Here is a 20,587-nt window from a genome sequence, read left to right on the forward strand (position 1 = left end):
TGTGATACTGTATAAACAAATTTAAAGTAGTTAAATTATAGTAGAAAATACATTAAATTTAAAGCAGTTATATTCTATTTATTATTTAAACAATTCATTTTCCATCAGACCACTGATTTAATTAGCACCGCCCTCCTGGCGTGACCGATGTGTCGTGAGCCAATGGGAACCGGGTTTCTCCGCGGGATTGATTACTTTTAGGCCAATCAGAGCGCTGGGTTCGGTTGACCTGAGACGCGGTGACAGCTCGCGTGTGCGGATGACGGCGGTAAATAAAGCGGGCTGCTCGCTGAAACAGCTTAGCTACTAAAAAAAGCGGAATATAGACACGGATTTCAGCGGGTTAAAGTGGACTTTTGTCGGGTTTTAACCCGGTTTCAGCTATTGCTGAGTGTGTGCTGATTCCTGAAAAAGTTTCAGCGTTTTTTTTCCTTCTCGGTCTGCTGGGTTTTAGCTGCCGAATCGGATGTGTTCACTTTAATCCGGCTGTTTTTTTTTATTATTTTATTCTATTTTATTTGATTTAATTTCGTTTAAAGGCGCGGAGGGAAGTTGATTTGCTGATGTTTTAGTTCTGTAACAAGTCAGCGCTTTATTATTAACAATAATAATAATACTAATCCTGGGGGAGTGTCTGTGGATGCCCGGAACACGGGTGGGGGGGGTTGGGTGCTCTGTCGACTTATGCTACCCATCGATACGTGCTTCCTAAAGGTACTGCGCATGCGCTGACCTACAGTATTTATTAATTAATTTAATTTCTTCTGGGTTTTTTTGAAGGAGTGTTTATGTGCATTAAAAAGTGCACAAAAGTGTAAAAGGAAATTAATAAAAAATAATTATTTAAAACAATTATTATTATTAAAACAATACAAAGGCAGTTTGTAATGACCTCTGTTTGTCATAACTTTACCATGATACAGTGATTTATGTGATTTATGCTAGCCAGATATACCAGGCTACATCTAATAGGACTTTTACCGAGTACAAGCCCTAATATAGTGCTTATTTTGTATTTATACAGTTAAATACACAGCAAGGCAACACGGTTTGACAAGGTAGCACAACTCGACAGAACGCCGGCTCGCTGTGTGCGCTGTGTTCGCGGACCGGCTGCTGGATAAGTTTAATGCACTGAGTGTTGCCGCTGTGTGAGAGGCTCTTTGTTCTGCTGGTGAGTAACTGAGCAGCGTTAGCTTTAGCGCTTAGCTCAAACTGACCGGCTCTGCTCATCAACTTCTGCGTTTCTGAGAGAACCGCGGCGCTTAATCAGCGCGTTTAGCTCGAGGATTTGTTGTGAAACCCTTTGACACATTTTCTAGAGAGCGATTATGCTTTTAAGAAGCTGAACCATCTCGATTTGTGCTGGTTTTGTGGAAACGCCGCCACTGAGGAGTCCAAAAGTGCAGCAGCAGCAGCGCTCTGGAGGTTAGCAGCTAATCTACAGCTAAATCGAATTGAGTCGAGGAGTTTGAACGCTGGCGGGTACCGTCGAATATCTTAACCTAGCTAATCTGTCATAACATATATCTATCCTATATTTACTGGTGTTAGCTAGTTAGCTGTGTCTTTAACGTGGGGTGTTGTAATTAAACAGCATGTGCTATTTAAGCTCAGCTAGGTTAGTTAACCTGTGTGTACAAACTGCTGTGTGTGTTCTCTATGTTCTCTGCTGAAAACCATATAAAATGAAATCCACGACAATATAGGCAACGTTAGCTTTATCTCCATTGAAATCTACCAAAGCAGTGCTTTGGACACTATACACTATAATTATTTAGCTAATACATTAAGTATTACTATATTTATCTAGCTATTATATTAACTGACCATGTATTTGTCTAGCAATTATATTAACTAACACACTATTTATCTAGCTAACATAGTTAATAGATTAGCTAGCTAAACAGCGTAAGTTTAATATTAGCTAACGCTGTTTATCTAGCTATTATATTAACTAACGCTATATTTATCTAGCTAAACATAGCTAATATATTAACTAACACTGTTTATCTAGCTAAAATGTTAACTAACACTGTATTTGTCTAGCTAATATATTGACTAACGCTGTATTCATCTAACCTAGTTTTTAGCTTTTAAACCAATGCTGCTGATCAGATCACACTAATAACTTTATCTTGAGAAAATCTGTTTTACAGCGATAAAAATGTTTTTTTTTTCCAAGCAGTAAGAGACCACTTTAGTTACTGAATCAGTTTCTCTGATTTTGCTATTTATAGGTTTATGTTTGAGTAAAATAAACATTTGTTTTATTCTACAGACTACGGACAACATTTCTCCAAAATTCCAAATAAAAATATTGTCATTTAGAGCATTTATTTGCAGAAAATGAGAAATGCCCAAAACAACAAAAAAGATGCAGAGTTTTTTCAGACCTCAAATAATGCAAAGAAAACAAACAAGTTCATATTCATAAAGTTGTAAGAGTTCATAACTCTCAGTATTTGTTGGAATAACCTTGTTTTTTATCACAGTTTTTTTTCATGCATCTTGGCATCATGTTCTCCTCCACCAGTCTTCACACTGATTTTGGATAACTTCCTCTTGATTATATTCCAGAGGTTTTCAGTTTGGTTAGATCAAATAAAACTCATAATTTTTAAGTGGTCTTATTTTTTCCAGAGCTATATGTTGTTTTATGGGGTAGCAACAGTGGAAAAAAGAAATAACGTTAAACCCAATAGTTTTGGTTTAGGAGAAAATGGCTAGTTAGCTTAGCCTAGCTAGGTCTAATAAAACTAGTTAGCTATCACCACTGTTTAAAACTTAACCTAGCTAAGTTAAGAGATTAACTAAGGTAAGTTACAGAAGCTGTTTATCAGGGGTTTAGGCCTCAAAACAAAGCTTATATTTGAGCACAAAGTGAGAAATTGGTTATTAATCCGCATCTGAATCAGATATTTTGGATTTAATGGTTGAAAGATGGAGATATTGAAAGATTGCCGTTAGCTTAGCTTAGCTTTATGGCTGCTTAGCTATCTAGCATTAGTTGTTAGCTTAGCTAAGCTAAGCTAGCAGGCAGTGCTGCTGTTTGTGAGCGTGCATTGTCCTCCAGTCACAGAAGAAAACACCGGCAAAACTGTTTCACCACCAAATACTGAATGAACGAGGCTTCAGACTGAAACGTGGCCGTGCTGGTGATTATTCTACAGCGTGTCAGTAAACAGAAATTCGCCCAGAATCAAACCCAGCTGTAAAAACACAAGGCTAGCTGTAGCCACAAGTAGTCTGCAGTGCCATGTTAGCTGCAGAGCTAATCCAATTTGCATGATTAACGATGAGTGTGGTGGAGCTGGCTATCCGAGATGGTAGAAGAAGGTTAGCTATCTATGTTTAAGATCAGCTAAAATCCACCTTAAATGCGTTTTTAAAACCATAATCTGAATCTTCTCCACTCTGTCAGAGCTTGAGTTCATTCAAAATCTCAGAAAGCATGCAGATGTGATCAAACAAAACATTGAAACTCGTTGTAACAGTATTGAAAATGCATTTAATGTGGATTTAGGTTGATTGTGCTTTTTTTAATAGTGTTACAACAAGTATCTAGGTTTTGTTTAAATCACAGCTGCATGCTTTCTGAGTTTCTGAATGAACACAAGCTCTGACAGTGGAGAAGACCCAGATTAGAGTCCTGAAGCTCTTTGTCTGGATCCAGCTCTTCAAGAAAGTTTTATCTACAGGATCCAAACAACGAGCTTCAGGACTCTAAACTTGGTCTTCTCCACTCTGTCAGCACTTGTGTTCATTCAGAAATATAAGACAACATGCAGCTGTGATTTAAACAAAACATAGAAACTAGTACAACACTATTAAAACACATTTAAAGTGCATTTTGGATGATCTCACCTAAGTGTGTTTTTAATTATGTGTTTGTAAGTTTTGTTTAATCACAGCTGCATGCTTTCTGAATTTCTAAATAAACGCAAGCTCTGACGGAGTGAAAAAGACCCAGATTAGAGTCCTGAAGCTCTTAGTCTGGAGCTCTTCAAGAAAGTTTTATCTACAGGATCCAGACAACTAGCTCTAATCTGGGTCTTCTTCACTCTGTCAGCACTTGTGTTCATTCAGAAATTGAGAAAGCATGCAGCTGTGTTCAAACAAAACCTAGTAATTTGTAGTAACAGTATTGAAAAAGTGAAATGAAATGTGCTTTTTTAATAGTGTTACGACAAGTTTCTAGGTTTTGTTTAAATCACAGCTGCATGCTTTCTGAATTTCTAAATGAACGCAAGCTCTGACAGGGTGGAGAAGACCCAGATTAGAATTTGTTGTTGACTGTTCCTGGAGCTCTTTGTCTGGATCCAGTAGATAAAACTTTGCTGAATCAAGACAAAGAACTTCAGGGCTCCAATCTGGGTCTTCTCCACTCTTTCAGAGCTTGTGTTCATTCAGAAATTCAGAAGGCACGCAGCTGTGTTCAAACAAAACCTAGAAACTTATAGTAACAGTATTGAAAAAGCATTTACGATGGATTTAGGATGATCTTACTTTTGAGTTTCTAGGTTTTGTTTGATCACAGCTGCATGCTTTGAGTTTTTGAATGAACTCAAGCTCTGACAAAGTGGGGAAGACACAGTTTTATCAGTTTTATCTACAAGATCCAAACAAAGAGCTCCAGGAACAGTCAACAACAAGCTCTAATCTGGGTCTTCTCCCCTCTCAGCGCTTGTGTTCAATCAATATCTCACGGAACCTAGATACTTATAGTAACACTGTAAAAAACACATTTAAAGTGGATTTAGACTGATCTTTCTTAAATACAATTTTAAAAGTCGTACTACAAGTTTCTGCGAGTTCTCTGGCAGAGTGGAGAAGACCCAGATTAGAGTTTGTTGCCGAGTAGTCCTAAAGCTTTTTGTCTTGATCCAGTGGATTTCAACAAAGTTAGTTTTCTAGGTTTATCAGTGATGTAGCTGATGTTGACGGATGAATGAACAAACTAATCAAACACTTCTTCTTTCCTTCACAGTGTAATGCGAGGAGGCCTACGCTTTTGACCTCAAGTGGATCAAGAGATTCTTCATTCCCGAAAGCTGTGATGCTCCACACACCTCCAATGAAGCGTTTATGAGACTGCTTTCAGAGTAAGCCTTACAAAGTGTTGCTAGCAGTTTGTGTGTGCCCCTCGTTCTGGTGCGTATGTGTTTGTGGCCATGTTTGGTCACAGAAACAAACAGGGAACTGAAGAGATGCCATGCAGGCGACTTTTTGTTTTTATTTTCTTCTTCTTCCAAAACTGGCTGTACATGAAAAAGAAATGATGCAAAGTTTTTTATGTGCTGATTTGCAGTGAAAACTCACATAAGAAAAAGAAAAAAATATGGATTAGGAAATGGATAAAACCCTGCGTGTATGATTCTTTCTCACCCCATGTGTTACGCTTTCATTGGGTGTTGCAGTCACCAATTGGTCCAGATATCAAACCAGCCAGATTTAGATCATGCCTTTCACATATAGCCACTGAGCTTACGCCAGCTGAACAGTGATTTGCCTATAATAAAAAATTGTGAATTGTGTAGTGTGAACATTGTGTAGTTGTTGTTGGAAAGGAGAAGGTCCTAAATTTATGCAGGAATTCTCCCAAATCATTTTATCAAGGAAACACTGGGTACAGGTGCACTTAGTTGTACAGTTATGGCTCATCAATTTATCAGCTTCTAAGACTTCATTCATCAGTGCATAGAGACCACCTTGTCCTCACTTTTTTTGTTATTTGCCAAAAATAAATCTATTGTGGGAAGGAAAATGAAAAATTGCAGACTAAAGCCCACTGAGCAGTTTATTAAGATAGAGACCACCATAAATAATATATATTTGGGGTGGTGGTCTGTCCCTGGCAGAGCACTGACTCTGACATTGGAGTGTTTATAAGGTTTATGAGTGTGTTGTGGTGGTGGTATGTCTATTGGGCGTCAAGAAACTGACCACTGATGACCATCTAATGCTGTTGTAACTCAACAACAGTAAGGTGCAGCTAAAAGAGGGGGATTCCTAATAAAGTGGCCAATACACACACATCATGTAAAAACTCCTGACCTAATTTGTTAATTAACATTAATACCAAGAACGTTCTCAAGAGACCCTGCATTTCTCACCTTGCCTCTGTTTGTAATTGTGCTTTGTGTCTCCCAGGACCAGGGTTGTCATGGCACAGTGGCGTGGCTCCTGACTCCGAGGGCACATGTGCGTTGGGGAGAGATGGACCGCTGTAAGCATGTGGTTCGTCTCCGTCTGGGCCACGACCACTCCATCCTGAACCCTCAGAAATGGCATTGCGTCGACTGCAACACCACAGAGTCCGTGTGGGCCTGCCTGAAGTGCTCCCATGTGGCCTGCGGGCGCTACATAGAGGAGCACTCCCTCCGGCACTACCAGGAGACCCAGCACCCGCTGGCCATGGAGGTGAGGGAGCTGGACGTCTTCTGCTTCGCCTGTGGAGACTATGTGCTTAATGATAATGCGGAGGGTGACCTGAAGCTCCTGCGGGGGGCGCTGTCCACCGTTCGGACTTCGGGACAGCGCTCCCTGCGTTCAGCGTCGTGCGCAGGAGAGTTGTCGTCGTCTTTTTCTTTTTGTTCCTCTCAACGGAATGGAGGCGAGGGGTTTGCGCCGCAGCCGGCCATGCAGGCGGCTCTGCGGCACAGGCGGCGGATTATGCTGGCTGTCGCTTTCCGGCGGTGGAGGAATCGGCAGCTGGAGGAGAGGAGGAAGCGTGAGGAGAAGGTGGAGCAGGAGCGGGAAGAGCTGAGGAGGCAGCGAAGGGAGGTGAAGAAAAGGCTAATGGAAGAGCAGGCTAGCGTACCACCCAGGTATACCGATCAATAAAATTTAACATGATTAAAATACTTGTGTTTTTTGTTGCTGCACTACTTTACTATCTATTAATTTATCTTTTTTACTTTCTAGGAAAAGTGCCCGATTGCTGACCCAAGCACCGCGGCCTACCCTCACCTTGATACCACGCAAGTTCCGCGATCCGCCCGAGAGACCTCCATCAATGCTTCTAAAACAGCAGCCCCTCCAGCCCCTGTCCAACAAACCTCTCTCCAACAAGCCCAGCAAACCACTCCGCAACCACAGCAACACAGGAAAACCTCGCAGGTGCTACGTCTCCTCGTCTCAGGTGCGTCGCAGGCGGCTGGCGCCGGGTGTCACAGGGCTCCGCAACCTTGGCAACACCTGCTACATGAACTCCATCCTTCAGGTGCTCAGCCACCTGCAGAAGTTCAGGGAGTGCTTCCTCACGCTGGACCTGTGTGAGACTGAAGAACTACTGGCCAAGACCAACCACCCTCAGGGTGTACGTGGCGTGTCCGCGGGCATGTTAGGCAGCGCCAGTGCCCTCAGCGCCCTCGGAAAGCAGCAGAACAATGGGTCGGGCGAACTGGTGCAGCCGAAAGAGCCGCGCTGCTCCTCCCGCCAGCAGGTGTCGCTGTGCCACGAGTTGCACACGCTGTTTAGGGTGATGTGGTCGGGCCGCTGGACTCTGGTGTCGCCCTTCGCCATGCTGCACTCGGTTTGGAACCTGATCCCGGCCTTCCGAGGCTACGACCAGCAGGACGCTCAGGAGTTCCTGTGTGAGTTGCTGGATAAAGTCCAGCAGGAGCTGGAGTCCGACGGCAGCCGCAAACGCCGCATCGTCATCCCCATCACACAGCGGAAACTGTCCAAACAGGTGCTGAAGGTGCTCAACACCATCTTCCACGGGCAGCTGCTGAGCCAGGTGAGGAGACGCTTATCTGCATGTCGTCTGCCTTTATCTGTCCTTTTCTCCTGCTTTTTAGAAGAGTAGTTGGAAATTCGTCTTTTATATCTGTTGGCAGGAAACACAGCAACATAGGTGCCGCATTTCGTTCTTTGTTTTTTTTTAAGAAGCAGTGGTTCTGAATGTAGGCTATGAAAAGTCTTCTTGAAATTAAGTCATAAGTTGACTGTCGAGCACAAACAAATAGAAAGAATAGGGGAACAGAGAGCTAAATTCATTCTTTGGAAATGCATAGATTTCAGTATTTCCACAGAATAGATTTTGCAGTCTGTTCGTCTAATCTACCTATTCGCTCTTTTAGTCGACTTATGACTTAATTTCAAGATGCCCGGGCGGGAGAGCTAGCTGAAGGTACTGTGTGTGTTAGGGGTGGATACATTTGTTGGTAAAATCGTTGGTAAATTTGTCTTTTATATCTGTTTTTTTATAAAGAAGCAGTGGTTCTGAATGTAGGGTATGAAAAGACTTCTTATAATAATAAGTGTGGTACATAGTGAAGGTGTTATTGAGCTTTTTTATTTAGGAAAATTGTGTAGTTGTGTAAAACAAGGTCCGTCAGAGAGAGACGATTATTGTTTTAGGACACAGTGAAGATTTTGCACATGTAAGAGTATTAATGTCAAATGAGGTGAAACCGGTTGTGTTAAAGTGAAACTGAACGGGAAGCGGGTGGACGAGAACCATAGTGCTGTTTGGATGAATGTGTTTTGTGTGACCATCAAAAGGTGCTGCATCCGATCACGGTACCACAGTGCTGGAGTTCACTGAGCTCCTGAGAGCCTGAGACCCATTCTTTCACTAATGTTTGTAGAAGCAATCCCAGCATGCCTAGCTGCTGCTTTTATTATCACACACCTGTGGACAAGTGACTGGAAAAAGTTACTTGTTAATTGTTAAGTGTAAAATTGTAAAAACATCCACAGAGCTGAGGAGAAGCTGTGCTAAACAGTCGTTGCCAGTACAGAGTCACTCGAATGTTAACTCTAGAGTTTAAAGAGTTGAGAACGTTTGACAGATGAGTGTCAGTGTGGGATAACGAGGCCTGAAAGTGCCTGTGGTCGTACTGAAGTGTGAGGACTACCTGTCTGTGGTGTTCAGTGAAGCAGAAACAGGTTCTGTGTTTTTCTGCAGATTGTAAAGCTGCTGCACAGAAAGCCACAGGTTTTCCACCCCTGCTGCAATCAGTGCATGCAGAATTTACCTGCTGCTGTGGAGCGTTATTAATCCAGTGTGAATCTGTAGTTTTTGTGTAGTGTGATCCGATGCAAAAACTACAGATTCATACTGAATTAAAATTTTATTCACAATTTTTTGTAAATTTTACGGACTGATAAAAGCAGCACGAGTTTAATCCAGTTAATCCAGCTCATTTCTTTCTCCGTCTTTCTTTCTTTCTGTCTTTCTTTCTTTCATTCTCTCTTTCTCTTATTCTTTCTTTCTCTTATTCTTTTTTGTCTTTCTCTCTTTCTTTCTTTCTCATTGTTTTTCTTTCTTTCTCTCTGTCTTTCTCTCTTTCATTCTTTCTCTTATTCTTTCTCTCTTTCTTTCTTTCTCTTATTCTTTCTCTTTCTTTCTCTCTCTGTCTTTCTCTCTTTCTTTCTTTCTTTCTTTCTTATTCTTTCTCTTTCTTTCTCTCTCTGTCTTTCTCTCTTTCTCTCATTTTCTCTTTCTCTTTTTCTTTCTTTCTTTTCTTTTATTTCTCTTTCTTTCGTATGTATTTATTAGGTCTGAGTTGTCCGTAAAGGGCCTATATATTATCACACTTTTTTTTTAAGGTGTGTGTGTGTCAGTCACCCCACTCATTGTGCACTGACTTTCATCCAGTATGAATTATGAATCTGCAGTGTGGTCCTCAGTCTGTCAATATTTAATCCAGTCTGAATCGGCTGTGGGTGTAATTTAACCGTAATAACTGTGGAATAATAGCTACAGTGTTGAGAGTAGTTCAGTTATAATTTTGGATAAAATTTAATCCAGTCTGAATTAGGGGTGGGCGATATGGCTCTAAAATAATATCACGATAGTTCAGGGTATTTTTGCGATAACGATATTCTTGGCGATATAGGAAAACTAAAATAATTAATTAATTTCAGGAATATAGTATAATAGTATAACAGAATAATCACAATGTGGCAAAATAAATAATATAGCATAAAATAATATAATGCAGCAAATAATATTGCAGAATATTTAGTGCATGCATATAAACTGCAAACTAAAACAATTATACAATAAATACACCTAAAACTTCACAGTAAATAACAGACTACTTTTAAGACAGAACAGCCCTATTATCACAATATGGATTTTTTTATATCACAATATTTCTGTGTCACGATATATTGTATACGATATAATATTGCCCACCCCTAGTCTGAATCTTCAGTTTGTTCAGTTTTTCGAGTTTGGCAGTAATTCCAGTATGAGTAATTCTCATACTGAATTAAATAATTTCATCCAGTATGAATCGCAGTGTGGTCTACAGTCCATATTTAACTCAGTATTAATCTGCTGTAATTTTTAAATTGGTAAATTGAAAGTAAAAACTGTGGATAATGTTTTTTTTTTTAAATCAAGTTTGAATCAGCAGCCGGTGTATGTCCTTTTTTTCTTCTCTCACACCACAATAATAATTTAATAAATCTGCTTTATGTGGTCTTTACAGTCTCAGTATATTTAATCCAGTATGACTCTGCTCTGAGATATTTTGTAATTGAGAGTATTTCATCCACAGTTATTATTACTGTATGTAATTTTTCAGTATGAATCTTCAGTGTGTTTTATAATACTGTACTGATTTTTAATGATCAGTTCAGAGTAAAGATTGGTGTTAGAAATGGTTCATTAAATGTTGTGTTTAAATCACATCCAGTAGATAGCAGTGTTGTATTCCGTCGTTAGATCCCCATAAATATTCTGGTTTGATAAAAAGTGAACTTTTTTTTTGTTTGTTTTTATTCAGAATTGATTGTTTAAATCACAATATATCCTTATATAAAATATTAATATATTCAATCATGACACTTATTGTTGTTCCTGATCATTTGCAGCCCAAGTGTAAGTCATGTTGTTGTGTCTGAATATGTATATTGTACAGTCTGGGATTTTTGGGAGAAATACCTGGATGATTTTCTAGATTTTGGATGTTTCTCTGTCTGTTAATCCAGCGCTGTGTGTAATTGTGTGTCTTTTCTCTCTCCAGGTGACGTGTCTGTCCTGTAAGCACAAGTCGAACACAGTGGAGCCGTTCTGGGATTTGTCTCTGGAGTTTCCGGAACGATACCACAGCCTGGAGAAGGCGAGCGCCTGCCAGCGGAGCTGCACCCTCACAGAGATGCTCGCCAAGTTCACAGAGACCGAGGCACTGGAGGGCTGCATCTACGCCTGCAACTTCTGCAACCGTGAGAGCATGCGCATGCATTTACATGCATTTATAAGCACACAACACACACCATGGCGGCTTTTTCGAAAAAGATGTTTCACTATGTTCACACAGCAGGTAAAAGTGGCCTGAATTTGATATTTTGCATCATATTTTACATCATAATACAGATGTGTTAAATATGTGGCAGTGTGAACGGCAAAAACTCTAAATCCGTTTTTTCTAAATTTCGATTTGATCCACTTCAATGTGTGGTAATAAAATCTCATAAGATGGGCTAGGGGAAGAGATTGCAAAATTTATTCTGTGCAAATATCTCTAATATTCAAGCATTTTTTTACAGAATTAATTTTGCAATCTGTTCCCCTATCCTACCTATTCGTTTGTGCTTGTCAGTCAATTTATCATGATTTAATTTCAAGATGCAAGCACCAAGAAACTACCTGAAGGTAATGTGTGTGTGTATTAGGGGTGTGACGAGACACTAATATCACGAGACGAGACACGATACTGGGTTCACGAGAACGAGACGAGACGAGATTTAAAAAGAAAATTTTAAAGAAAACGTAAAAAAATGAAAACTAGAGTTTTATATAACACATCATATAACGCAAACTTAACAGACTGGTTTCTCTCACACATTGATTCTATAAGAAATAAAAATAAGAATAAAAAATAAAAATAAAACTTTTCTATGTCTTATATAGTGAAAACAACAAGTGCAAACCACAACCAGTCATACTAAGCTTATGGTTTGTGTTTTTATTTCTGCTAAATCTCTTGTAATTTAACTATTCATAACCATAACCAGTCATATTAAGACTATGCTTGAAGTGAAACAGAGACAGAACATGTTTTTAAATACAGTACAGAGCTAAGGGATTAGTACAGCTGTCTATGAAACAGTCACGTGTAGGATTTACGTACAGTATTTATATATGGTTTGTATCTTGTTGGTCACTCTGTTACTGTTTATTGTTTCCACTGAAGCCAAAATGCAGCCAGAAATACAACTTAAAAAGGGGGTATGCAGCGTATGCAACGCATAGGGGTGCTGCACTAAAGGGGGCGCCAAATAAAAGCCCAAAATACATTTTCTCTCAGGAGAAACAGCCAATCAGCTTGCTGGTTTTGCAGAGCGCGGTGGGCTAGTAATGACAGAACGTATCTCCTCCACCCCCCCATGTGTGCATACACCACAAACAGTACGTAGTTGCACTCCTGCTGTGTTGCCAGATCCCACTTAAAAAGTCCACACTAAACTATTTTTTTTCTCACGAGATCTCGTCACACTCCTAGTGTGTATGTAGTAAACAGTGTTTTTAATAAACTACCTGTGCCGTTTCTCTGTGCACAACTTCTTAGCGCCTAATTTTAAAGGACTTATTCCATCTTTTTTTATTTTGGGGGGATGGAGGTGGATAGAGATGGATATTCTACAAAAGTGTGTACCTGTTCTCTCCTTTAATTTGTCATGCTTTTTTTTATGGGTTTATTACCTAATGTGTTTTGCATAGCTGTGTATACATATTTTAATGTGTGTTTTGTGTGTGTGTTTAATTAGGAAAGAGACGTAAGTCGTCCCACAAGCCGCTGGCGCTGTCCGAGGCGTGCAAACAGCTGCTGATCTACCGTTTACCTCAGGTGCTGCGGCTTCACCTCAAACGCTTCCGGTACGTTCCACAGCCTCGTTCTTCTTACGGGTGGCTTTGCTGAATAAATCCACAATAAAGTGATGCTGGGATGTCTGTATGCTCTTATTTAATATACTTTTGTGTGTGTGTGTGTGTGTGTGTGTGTGTGTGTGTGTTTGTGAAGCTGGTCGGGCCGGAACCACAGGGAGAAGATTGGAGTCCATGTGGCGTTTGATCAGGTTCTGAACATGGAGCCGTACTGCTGTTCAGACTCTCACGCCGCTCTGCAGCGGCAGGCCTACACCTACGACCTCTCCGCTGTGGTGATGCATCATGGTAAAGGCTTCGGCTCAGGACACTACACCGCCTACTGCTACAACACGGAGGGAGGTGAGTGTCCACATACATACACACACACACACACACACACACACGATAAGAACGAGAGATTCACCTCAATTGAAGCAGAAATGTGGGTATCACTTTAAAATAGACTACCTTTATAAAGGGTTTATAAATGGTTTACAATTAGTTTATTAATGGTTACTAATTAGGTTGTAAATGCCTTAAAAATAATTAATAATCAGTTATAACACATACATAGAAAAGGCAACTATATAGATGTCTGTGGGTTCACTATTTAACAAACAGGTCATTGTTGCCTTTTCTATGTATGTGTTATAACTGATTATTAATTATTTTTAAGGCATTTACTAATGGACTGTATAGCATGTGTATGTGTTGGTGCAGCACTGCTGCAGTGTTTGGTTCGTCAGTAAATAAGCCTGTTTGTTCAGTTTGTGTTGAGCTGAAAGATGATGATGCTTCATTTTGGACAGTTTTGGCTCAAACAGTCCGAAAATCACAGATAAGCTTTAAAAACTGGAGTGAACAGATGTTTCCTGCTGAAGGAGCAGCGGTGAGATGGGAGCACGGTGAAGTGACGGGTTGTAAGAGGAGTAGCCGAGTGCTGCCAGTGTGGGCGGGATGTGGTTGATGCTGTGTGATAACTTGCTCAGTTGCTACAGGCTGTTTTGTGTAATACAAAGCTGTTTTTGTGTAGATTTTGGATATTTGGTCAGAGAAAAGCCTGAGAAAAGTCTGGGACTACACAGCGTTAGAAATCTAGTCTGATCCATGTCTGGAAAAGGGTTTCCTGCAAAAAGTAGTTGTAGACTATAGAGCTGCACAGTATTGGAAGAAAATGACATTGTGATATTCTGTAATATTAACAAAAAATACATGAACTTTTAACAGATTTCATTAGAAAGGCAATGATCCAACTTGCTGTAACATTAAATAATGCACTCAGTGTATATCAAAGTGTATTAAATTGAGCACAGATATACTTCCTACCTCTGGTACATTTGAATGAATGAATGAATGAATAAATGAAGTTCAACTTTTTATAGCGCCTTTCTAGCTTTTAATTTACACGTATTACACACAACCATTCATACTTAAGTCATTCACACACCGGTGAGAAGCGGCAGCCAATAGCGCACAGCGTACTCTTAACCGGAAACAACTGTCCACCCGGAGGAGGACTGCATCCAGCATTACAGCATTTACCCAGAACAGAGTGCAGTGTTTTTGTAAATTTGATGTAAATCTCTTGGTGAGATTTTAATCTCAGTGTCTTCGTAAGGGAGAGTCACCTGGAAAAGTTTTCTCAGTGTCTTAAAGGAAGGAGTTTCTGGAGGTGCTGAATTTTTTAGTTGAGTTGAGCTGTGAAGATCCAGCTCATCCCAATTAAATCACCTCAAATCACCATCTCCCTTCATCAGGTTCAGATCAGGGGATTAATGTGGAGGAATAACTTTTTACAGGTACTGTATTTTTATAAATACTTAATTTATTTGCTTGTTTGTTTGTGTTTCAGGTTTCTGGGTCCACTGTAACGACTCGGAGATGAACGTGTGTAGCGTGGAGGAGGTTTGCAGTACTCAGGCTTATATCCTGTTCTACACACAGCGATCATCTTAAGAGACTGCCCAACACAAACACACACACACACACACACACGTACATACACACGTACACACACACACACACACACATGTTCTCACACACACAAAGTGTTTAGGACCCGGCCTTGCAAGCCCCAACACACACACACACACACACATGAACAGCTTGTGTGTTCAGGACAGGTAAGACGACCCGAACACAGGCGTGCTTAGGCTGGACCTAACAACTGTTATCAGAGCCTGGCTGAGTAAACTGAACACGTGTTTGGGTCAGGATTCTGTACGAAGCGCACACGACCGGCTAGCCAACGCAGGTGTGTTTAGGTCAGGTGTGTTTTTCTCTACTGAGAGGTATTTTTAATCAAAGCCTATTAGAACATTTAGGGTGGGCTTATCGCTCAGATCCACGGCTGTAGGGCTGTCCTGATTGATTGCATTAGTAATCAATTAATAAAAAAAAAAATAAAAAAAGTGGGTTAACAATACCGATTGGACAGTAATTGATCTTTGGTTTTTATGTACACAGCCATATTGTTGCTGTATTTTTCTCGCTATAAGGCGCACCGGGTTATAAGGTGCATTATGCGACAGGAAGAATATTAAAACCTATTTTTTTAAGAATCCCATCAATTTATTTCTTAAAATAAAATAGATGTAGATATTTTAGATATTTTTTCCCCTTTTAAGTGAAATTAAGAAAAAAAGCATGTCAAAAATGTATTTCTTGCTTTAGACATTTCCAAAATGTTGAACTTTAAACAAAATTGGTAGATATTCTGTCTAGAGAACAATGAGCTGTGGAGCAGAGGAGCACAGAAAATGTGTTCTCTGGCATGATTTGGAGAAATTTAGTAAAAAATAAAAATGAAAAAACCTTGCTTTTATTCAGAAATGAATGAGAATCAGCAGGTGTCCCAATACTTTTGTCCATAGTATGTATATAAATAATTATGTAAGCACTAAGTGGCCAAAATGCGTAGACATCATGTTGGCATCTATTAGACTGTTACTTTTTGTAAAAGTATATTAATTCCTGTTATGCAAGTTGTCCAATAATCAATGCAAATTTGTATTTTGTATTTTTCTAATTGATTTATTGATTCTAATGTAAGATATCAGGACAGCCCTACACAGCTACACTCAGTCTACCTACCTAAATCTGATCTCAGAGGTTTTTCTACACGCCAAAACTCAACCCGTTCAGATCCCTGTGAAGACATGCCCCTACAATCATCATGCTCTCAGGCCTCATGGAGAGGAGAGAAAGAGCGAAAGAGAGATATAGAAAGAAAGAGAGAGGAAAAGAGAGAAAGAGAGAGAGAGATTTACAGACTGACTGACAAACTCATTTCAACAAGGGCATTTTAGGACCAACCTCAGCACACTGGACCTAACCTGCAGGAACGCAATCATACACCATATAAACACACGTCACTCACTGCTGGATGCGACTGCTGAAGCTTCAGGGTGCTACATATATTAGTACATCTCAAAAAATTTGAATATCATTAAAAAGTAACTTTATTTCAGTAATTCAAAAGTTTAAAATGTGAAACTCATATATAATAGATGTATTACACACAGAGTTTAGTGATTTTATTGTTAATGATTATGGCTTACACCCAATGAAAACCCAAATATTAGTGCCTTAAACCATCACTGATTGTGGAAACTTCACACTAGACCTTAAGCAGCTTGGACTGTGTGTTGATTTACAAATGAAATGTAAAATGTACTGATAATCAGTGATGGTTTGGAGAGTCATGTCTGTCATCTGCTGGTGTTGATCCACTGTGTTTTATTATCAAGTCTAAAGTCAGTGCAGTTTTGTTTTCCCACAAAATCTTACAGCACTTCATATCTTACAGCTTCCCTCTGCTACTGACAACTTTTATTGAGATGCAGATTTCATTTTCCAGCAGGACTTGGCACACTGCCCACACTGCCAGAAGTACCAATTGGTCTTATATAATATTCTAATTTTCTGAGGCACTGATTTTTGGATTTTATTGGCTGTAAGCCATAATCATCGACAAAAAAAAAAAGAAATAAACCCTTAAAATAGATCACTCTGTGTTTAATACATCTATATAATATAATTAATGAGTTTCACATTTTTAACTGATACAGAGATAAAGTAATAACGTTTTGAAAGATATTCATTTTTTTCCGATGCACTAGCAGTTCTAACATTATTCAGTACAATGGGTGTAGGTTTCTGACCTCATAGTGATTGACTTATACTTATACTTATACATGCTCCGCCCCTAATGCATTTTTTCATAGCTACCTGAGCTGGTGGGGGAAAAAAAAGTACTTTTAGGCTCAGGTTCTTTGATGGCATCCCTCAAGGAACCGTATAAAAGCACCTCTTATTTTAAGAGTGTTGTTATGAATAACTATGATTGTGGGCGGAGCATGTAAGGGTCCATCTGATTCATTTACGGTTCTTCAGGTAACGATTCAGTGTATCATAAAATCTCGATTTGTCCAAAATTTGATTTGAACGTGGGTTGTTTGGTTCAATTCCATTCCCTTATTACGTAATCGCCTCTGGAGGCTCTCTGGAGTGAATAGTGGAATACAGATAGAAAATAATTTCTACGATTTTAATGATTTTATATGTTTCTAAAAAGCCCAATTTCCCTGTGGCAGCAGTCTCACTTTTAATAATCACCCTCATCATCAATCCTGACGTTTAATTGAATAAATACTGGCACTCCTGAAGTGATGCAGTTGAATCGGCACCTTCAGATCGATCATTTTCACACCTCTGTTGGACGCGGTCAGTCTGAGAGCGGCGAGGACTGAAAGTAGCAGCTGGAAAACACTTTTTACTGAGAACTGAAGGACTGAAGGACTTTCTGACGCTGTGCTGGAGGAAGAATCCGCCGGATCTGGAGTGGAAGAAACATGCTCACGCCTTTTAAAGACACGGGAGAGCAATATGCCATCATTCACTTTACTACGACAGGAAAATCGAACACACTCCGAAATCAGGAATTCCTCAGCTTTGTGATACGGTTATTCTTTTTCTACTGAACTGAAATGTTTCTAATGTGGATAGTGAACTCTCGCTTCATCAGGGAAGCTTTACTGTCCTGAAAATCATAAAAAAAGAATAAAAGTCGAGGGGGGGAGGGGTTAGTATGGAAGCCCGTTTCTTTCTGCTGTAGAAGAATTCATTTTATTTTGAAACTTATGCCTTACTTTTGGAGGGAATCAAATAGACACGATGCTCTGGCGGGTGGGTTCCTTGATCACAGAAGCTTATATGAGGTTTAACTTAAAACCAGAGCAATCTTAGTTTTGATCCTCCCCTGAGAAAATTACCGACTGCGGAGATTCTCAAAAACCAGTGGTTCTCAGATTGTTGTACCCAAAGCGATTCAAGATTGTACACCACAAAAATATTAATGATTAAAATCTTAAAGTTTTTATCTCGAATTTTCAAAATATCAGGTTTGTTTGCGTTAAGTGTTTTAACCTGTTAGACCCTGTATAAAAGCTTACACTTCAGTTCTTTTCAGTTAATTTTATAGGTCCTACAATTTAACCCTGTGGAACTCCAACATTCACAATAGTTTCTGGTTTCTTGGTAATAGTAGCAAAATCATTAGTCTAGGGTTGTTTAAAAACATCTTAACTAGTGTCAATGAATTATCAGTTAACAATCTCTATTCCTGTCTTAAGTACTGTTGTTGGTGACCCATTTTTTTAAGTGTCCCCAAACACTTTTCCAATTGCAAACCTAAAACTTTTGTAATTTAACTTGAAAAAATCAGATCAGAAATCAGATTAAACCTTTTCTTCACCTTAAATTGAAATTGGAGGCAAAATTACAGCATAAATCAAGCAATTCGCCCTCTGGTAATTTTATTGCTGTTCAGATATGAATAAGTTTTATCACAAGGTATGTAAATCAAATTTGCGGTGCTTCTTGATTTAATAAACCCACTTCCTGCAGGGATTTATCTTTACATAATGTTCTATTCTGTTCTCTCCAACTGATTATTTTTGTCAAAATACAATAAATGATGCTTTATTTTCTTAAATTTCAGACATATTAAGTAATTTCTATTCAAATCAACTATACGCGTCAAAAACAAAACATAAAAATTTGGTGTAATAATCATTAATTGTTAAAAAAAATAGGATAAATCTTTATTTTAAGCTAAAAACAGATGATTGTTATTATCATTTCCTCTCCTTCCTGACAGAAACGGGCTTCCATAGATTAGGGCAGAATCATTACGTTAGTCATTAATGACCGGAACAATCTGCTGACGCTGAATGTCTTTCTTTAGAGTGTGTGTGTGAATGTGTGTGTGTGCGAGAGAGAGTGTGAATGCGTATGAGTGTGTGTGTGTATGTGGAGATGAGTGACTGTAGACCCCCCATGACCTTTTGTTCTGTATTTGTGAGGGCACCTGTTACCAACTTTATTGATCACGTGAGTTTGGCCTGATGATAGTGATTAAAGATGTACAACACGGTTCACAAGTGTGTGTTTGTTTCAATCGCAAAATTAACACACGCACTCAGACTTCCCAAGTCTCACGGAAGTTGCGTGAGTCTACTGCATATCAATAACGGCTCCCTGATACCCGAAAGTGAGATAAAATCTTCTGTAATCTAGAACGATTTGGCCCAAGAGAGTGAAAGGCCTCCCCTTGTGTGCAAATTCACCAAGCACATGCAAAACTGAGAGGGTTCTGATTGGCCTGTTCTCTACAAAGAGTCTGTGATTCAGCCAATCAGTTTTTAGCGTAGGTAGGAAGTGCTTATCTTCCACTCCTGGGTGCGATGCATTCAGGAGCATCATGGCTCCTATTAAAAGTCATTTCACCTCAGACTACTCTAAAGTATATCCATGTCTTGCCTGCTGTACAGTTTGTAATAGTGATTTTAGCATCGCCCACGAGGAACTAAATGATGGCAAAAGGCATGTTGAGGTGAGTTAATTTTTGTGTTAATATATAATATATAGTCCAGATCTGGGGGTACCTCTCTGAAATTAATTTTTGGAACTTGAGGAACTCTGAGGAACCAGTCAGAAGCGAGCACTCATAGCTGCACTTTAAACCAGAAAAATATCTTTCCACATACACATAGATACACACAGACAAGCAAACACACAAGTGGACGTTCAGATATCCCAGAAGCTACCGTTAGATTTGGGAATCATTAGTGTTATATAGAACACAGTTATAGTGAACAGACCAAGGCCCCGCCCCTCATCACTGTCCAGGTCACTGTGTTAATCCTGGACTGGTCCCATGTAACAGGGTTTACCAGCTGTGCCGGCATTTCAGTTATCAGGAGCAGAGCAAACCGGCAAACCCAAATCCACCCACGGCAAATAAATCAGTGATACTAAAGATTCTGTAATGTAAAGACTCACAAAATAGTGAGCTGTATGGTGAACAAGGCCAAGTTTTAACACATTAGTGAACTGCATTGGTGAATACGGCATAACTTCACACAAAATAGTGAGTGGTATGGTGAGCAGAACCACGTTTTTAACAAATTAATCACTGTATTGGTGAATATGGCGTAACTTCACACTCACATAGTGAGCTGTATGGTGAAAAGGGCCAGGTTTTTAATAAATGAGTGAAGTGTATTGATGAATATGGCATAACCTCACACAAATTGTGAGTTGTATAGTGAATAGAACCATGTTTTTAACAAATTAGTGACTGTATTGGTGAATATGGCATAACTTCACACAAAATAGTTAGCTGTATGGTGAATAGGGCCAAGTTTTAACAGATTAGTAAACTATTGGTACCAATTGGCATAACTTCACACA

At 39.5% G+C, this 20,587-nt stretch overlaps 1 protein-coding gene across 2 annotated transcripts; it reads left to right on the forward strand.

Annotated features, from left to right (window-relative positions):
- The first annotated feature begins 744 nt into the window (after window positions 1-744).
- Window positions 745-19,275, forward strand: usp49 (ubiquitin specific peptidase 49). 2 transcript variants are annotated; one of them, XM_022682509.2, is made up of 8 exons: window positions 745-1,428; window positions 4,991-5,105; window positions 6,154-6,830; window positions 6,928-7,744; window positions 10,989-11,187; window positions 12,733-12,841; window positions 12,987-13,192; window positions 14,685-19,275. In XM_022682509.2, exons 3-8 carry the CDS (start codon window positions 6,220-6,222, stop codon window positions 14,786-14,788), a joined length of 2,046 nt encoding a protein of 681 aa, XP_022538230.2. In that variant the 5' UTR covers window positions 745-1,428; window positions 4,991-5,105; window positions 6,154-6,219; the 3' UTR covers window positions 14,789-19,275. The 2 variants fall into 2 exon arrangements, with proteins under 2 accessions (XP_022538230.2, XP_022538232.2); XM_022682511.2 differs by having other exon boundaries at window positions 745-1,174.
- The last annotated feature ends 1,312 nt before the right edge of the window (window positions 19,276-20,587 follow it).

The sequence above is a fragment of the Astyanax mexicanus genome, chromosome 24, assembly GCF_023375975.1.
Source record: "Astyanax mexicanus isolate ESR-SI-001 chromosome 24, AstMex3_surface, whole genome shotgun sequence".
Taxonomy (NCBI): domain Eukaryota; kingdom Metazoa; phylum Chordata; class Actinopteri; order Characiformes; family Acestrorhamphidae; genus Astyanax; species Astyanax mexicanus.

Bases quoted from the DNA above. Each gene is read 5' to 3' on its own strand.
- usp49 (XM_022682509.2), top strand. From the start codon at position 6,220: ATGGACCGCTGTAAGCATGTGGTTCGTCTCCGTCTGGGCCACGACCAC. The intron at 6,831-6,927 runs GTATACCGATCA...TTTACTTTCTAG, and splicing joins CAGGCTAGCGTACCACCCAG to GAAAAGTGCCCGATTGCTGA. The intron at 7,745-10,988 runs GTGAGGAGACGC...TTCTCTCTCCAG, and splicing joins ACGGGCAGCTGCTGAGCCAG to GTGACGTGTCTGTCCTGTAA.